The sequence below is a fragment of the Vollenhovia emeryi genome, unplaced genomic scaffold (genome assembly GCF_000949405.1).
Source record: "Vollenhovia emeryi isolate VEMERY1.0 unplaced genomic scaffold, V.emery_V1.0 DF941569.1, whole genome shotgun sequence".
Lineage (NCBI taxonomy): Eukaryota > Metazoa > Arthropoda > Insecta > Hymenoptera > Formicidae > Vollenhovia > Vollenhovia emeryi.
In genome coordinates, this window is record NW_011964797.1 from 1 (window position 1) to 4,968 (window position 4,968).

At 48.7% G+C, this 4,968-nt stretch overlaps 1 protein-coding gene across 1 annotated transcript; it reads right to left on the reverse strand.

Moving 5' to 3' along the window:
• Nucleotides 1-2,253: 2,253 nt before the first annotated feature.
• LOC105570920 (general transcription factor II-I repeat domain-containing protein 2A-like) lies at nucleotides 2,254-4,862 on the reverse strand. The gene is made up of 3 exons (XM_012028372.1): nucleotides 4,846-4,862; nucleotides 3,637-4,725; nucleotides 2,254-2,344 (listed from the first exon to the last, which is right to left on the reverse strand). The coding sequence occupies exons 1-3, from the start codon at nucleotides 4,860-4,862 to the stop codon at nucleotides 2,254-2,256; spliced, it is 1,197 nt and encodes a 398-aa protein (XP_011883762.1).
• Nucleotides 4,863-4,968: the final 106 nt, after the last annotated feature.

Sequence of the window (4,968 nt, forward strand, 5' to 3'; positions counted from 1 at the left end):
AAGTATCGTAGGCTCGTTCTACCAAACTGACACTTTTCTCTGTTGATCCGTAGGTTGGCGTCCAGTAGTCGCTGCAAGACTTCTCGTAAGTTGTGGAGATGCTCGTCGAATGTCCGGCCTAGTACGACTATGTCGTCGAGATACGCGAACGCCCGAGGCTCCATATCCGGTCCGATGATTCGGTCGAGTAGCCGCTGGAAAGTGGCCGGCGCGGCGTGTAGCCCGAAGGGCATTACCTTAAAGCGAAATTGCCCCCGTCCGGGGATTGCGAATGCGGTGAGTGGTCTACTGTCCGCGTGTAATGGTACTTGCCAGTACCCATTCCGGAGGTCGATCGTCGATAGGTACCGTGCGTCGCGGAGTTGGTCCAGAATGTGTTGGACCGGTGGTAGTGGGTACGCGTCTTTCTCTGTGACTTCGTTTACCTTGCGGAAATCGATGCAGAAACGATATCGACCGTCTTTCTTCCGGGCTAGCACTATTCCGGAGTTCCAGGGGCTGCTGGTCGGCTCGATGCATCCCTCGCTCAGCATTTTGTCTATTTCGGTGTCGATAATCTCCTGCATCGCCGGGTTGTAGGTTCGGTATCTCTGGCGTATTGGTTCTTGTCCGGTGCGGAGGCGGATCCGGTGCTCCGTCATCTGTGTCGTTTTGTTCGTCAGTTCGAACTTCGGTAGTAGTTCTGCTAGCAGCTCGTTTAGTCGGCCCTGCTGCTCTGGCGAGCACTCGGTCAGTCCGTTTTCTCGTTCGCCTCCGTCGGTCGGTCGGAGGGCGGCGATTCCGGGTAGTGTCCAGTGGAATCCGGCTTTGTTAAGTAGGTGCATCCCCGCGATCACGTCTACTGTGAGACCGGGGAGGACGTGGAATGTGTGTGTTCCTCGGTATCGTCCCAATTCTACTTCGATTTTGATTTCTTCGTTAATCGGGCTGACCTGACCATTGGCTAGGTGCACGGCGGTCGTGATGCGGCGGCTGCGTCCTCGGTGTCGTATTCGGTCGGCTACGTCGGCCGAGAGGTAGGAGAGCACTGCTCCGCAGTCCAGCAGTGCGTTGTATCTTCCTTCTAGTATCTGAATGTGGCCCATCGGTCGAGGGTCGGTGCGGTCGTGGTCGGGGTTGATGCTGGGCAGATAGCGTTTTAGGAGGCGTCGCTGGTCCCTGGTTCTTCGGTGGGCCGGGGATTGCCCTTCTTTCCCTCGGCCCCTAGCGAGTTTCCCGACTGTGTTCCGTGACAGTCCCGTGTGAGAATCCCTTCTTTCCCGCACTGGGAGCAGAATAGTTTCGATGGCCGTCGGCAGTAGCGTCGAACGTGTCCTCGCTGTCCGCAACCCCAGCAACAGTCGCGAGGGTTGTATCCCGGTGAAATGGTCGCGGTGTAGGCGTCGGAGTTACCCCGCGGCTTGATATTTTTGGCGGGAGCCTGGTACGCTTTTTCGTAGCGCCGGGCCTATTCGTATTCGTCGGTCCTCTGTAATAACTCGGCCATCGTCTGGAAATCGCTTCGCCTGATGTAGAGGTGGTATTCCGGTCTTAGATTGTGGTACGTCCTCTCCAGGCGGTCGGCTGGTCGCATGTTTCCGTGTCGCCTCATTAGCGTCTGTAGCGCGGTGGTGTATTCTCGAGCGTTCTCCCCTGGCTCCTGTTTGCGTCCGGCGATGGCCTCCTCCAACTTGAACCGTGATTTCGTCGGGGCGTAGAATTGCCTGAAACAGTCCTCAAAATCTCGCCAGCTCTGCCAATCGTCCCGGTTATTCCGGTACCAGAGGAGGGTGGAGTCTTTGAACAGGAGTGGGAGGCACGGTCGCAATTGTTCCCGTGTCATCCCATAGCTGGTGCGTAGGTCCTCCAGCCGCTCGAGGAAGGCGATCCCGTCTTTCCCGTCGAATTGACAGCCCCATTTTCGGACGGTGTCTAGGATAGCCGCGGTCTCGGCCAGTCCCTTCGTGCTCTTTGGTCGTAGCGATGTCCGGCCGGTCTTTCGGTCTATCTCGTCGTCCTGGTCGTCCTGGCTATCGTCCTCGGAATCAGGGAGCGGGGACTTTCGTGCCTGCCGTACGCTTTGCAGGAGCCGGGCGCGTAGATCGTCGCGCTTGCCGTCGGTCGGCAGTTCGCGCTCTTGCAGCGCCTTGACTAACTCCTCCTTTGAGAGGGCGTGCACCCACTCGGTAGGTGTCGGTGTTGCCATGTCGGCCGTGTTTTACAAATTCTTTCCTATAGCGCCCTAGTCTTCTACTGTTCGCAACCGTCGGCCTTTCACTCTTCGAGTCCCTGTTCGGGCGCCATTTGTAACGTTGGAATTTTTGGGCTACGGATAGCTTTGAGATTCCAAGGTTCGGTCGGTGGGCTGGTCAAAGAGTGAAGGATGAGACTTATAATTTCAGTAAAGACTAGTTTATTCTAATTCTATGTGCTTACAACTATCTCTTAAAACTATCGCTCGCAATACTTAATACTAATCGCTTAAAAATATAAGTCCGCTTCGGCGGCGATCTTTTGTACTTAATTGCTGGCGCGCGGCGCTGCTGATAATTCACGACTGTGTGATTCGCGGATCGGAATACGGGTCCGTTCGGTCTCGGCGGCGCGAGTGCGGTCCGTTCGGTATCGGTGTTCGGCGGCGCGGGCGCGGTACGCTCGGTTCGTTCGCACGGTTAGCGCAGGCGCGGTTCGGCGGTCGCGGCGCGCGTCGTGGCTGCCGGTGACAGCTCGCGGCGTGTGTGCATGGAACGGGAGGTTAGGTCGGTGTGTTATCGGTGCCGCTCAGTTCGCGGATTATTTCATCGGTTAGTGCTCATCACGCATCTAGCCGTGGTGGAGTCAGCACTCAACTCGTGCTTCGGACGAGAGGAAGCGGTCGCTCAATACGCGGCCTAAGGTAGGCACTCAGCTCGTGCCGTGCTAGGTTAGGTGATTCCGCTCAGTGCGCGGTTCGGGGTTACCGGGTCCGGCTCAGTACGCCTTCTCCGGGGAGACGACCTGCTCAGTTCGCTGGTCGGAGGATTCTGATTCTCCCGGTTCGCTCGGGCTCTTTTATACCCTCAGTTCGTGGGCGCGGGGGTTAGAAACGAGACAGGGGAAGAGCGCAGGGTGGGGAGCAACGTTGCTCTTTGTTGTCGCGTTACAACATTAGTTCGCATCAGTGAGGATAATGATGCATTGTTCAAAGAAGATCGTTTTTCTGTTTTGACAAACTTCATTTTAGAGAAAGAGCATTCGCATAAATATGTGGATCCAAACATGGAGAAAATTTTAAGACCGAAATTTCTAAGTTGTGGATAACACGATTCATCCATAATCTTGAAAAATTCGACTCCCTTTTCTAAACGTGTCTTCAGAGAAAGATCACATTGCAAATCGCAAAGTTCTGCCTGAAATTCTAGGCTTTGTTCCTCGATTTGCACAGTGAGAGGATTCTCAAAAAGAATTAAATCTTTTCGTAAAGTTTCGAAATCACTGAAGCGTGTATCAAATTGACTAATGAGAGAAGCAATTATACTAATTTGTGTTTTAAAATTACAATTTGTGCCGTGTTCTTCAAAGAGAATCTGGCAAGAGGGAAAAAAGTTAAGAATATTATCGAGTTGATTTTTAAACAATAGCAGTTTTCTGCGAAAAGAATCAATATGACAAACTGACTGCGAAATTGTTTGATCGGTCTTTTGCAGCTTTAGATTTAGAGTATTTAAATGGTTTGTTATATCTGTTATAAAAGCAAGCTCGCAAAGCGAGTCCAAATCTTCGAAGAATATTTTAAATTTTTCAAATTCATCACATTTTGCAGAAAATTTGTCTTGCAAGAAAAGGAAGATCTCTTTTCTTATAGCAAAGAACTTTTGTAAACATTTTCCTGCACTGAGCCACCGAACTTCACAATATAAAGGCACATCTGTATAAGTTGCGTTATGTTCCTCGAGAAAGTGTTGAAACTTTCGATGTGAAAGGAATTTGTGTCCGCCCTTAATTGTATTAATAATTTTGGTGACGGTTTGCATTGCGGTGCATAGTTTTACAACTTTCCCACATAACGCTTCTTGATGGATTATGCAATGAATGACAGGGAACTTAAAACCTCGCTGCTTTACTTGACCGGAGAATCCATTTTTCGAACCTATCATTGCTCTTGCGCCATCAGTGACGATAGCTGAACATTTAGAGAAATCAATGCCAAATTTTTCAAGACTTTGGTTTACAGCTTTAAAAATATCGAGACCCGTTGTTGTATCATGTAGTGGAACAAAATCTAAGAGCTCCTCGACATACGAAAAATCGTTTTGCACGATTCGAGCAAAAATACTCAATTGACTTATATGTCGATTATCGGTGCTCTCATCAAGACACAAAGAAAAGAACCGACAAGATTCTAATAGAGATTTTAATTTTCTTTCTAAGGAAGAAGCAATATCAATAATTCGGGACTTTACTGTTTTATCACTTAAAGGAATGCTAGCAGCTTCTTCAAGAGTCAGTGAATTTCCAAACGACTCTACTGCTGCGATGAGGCATTCTTTTACAAATTTCCCTTCACAAAACGGCTTGGTATTTTTCGCGATAAGATTTGAAATTGCATACGATGCTGTAAGAGCGTTTGCCGAAGGTGTAGCATTGACGGTATCAGAATTCGGACTACGACCTTCTTGATAAATTAATTTTAAACCTTCAATTAAGTTAAATTTCTCCTCATCCACATATTGCGAATACTCATTTGAATGTTTAACTTTATAACGTCTATGAAGGATATATTTTTTTATAAGAGAGGGTTGATAACCACACAGAAGACAGGTGGTTTTATTATTAATCGAAGAAAAAAAAATTTCTTCCCATGCCTTGTCAAAAAATTGTACGTACCTTTGGTCCTTATCCATTTTTGAAATAAATGAAGCACTCGAGCAAATAACGGCACAGACAAATAAATTTAATGGCAACAGAACAAAATTTATAAACACACTATTACACTTTATTCTATTAACA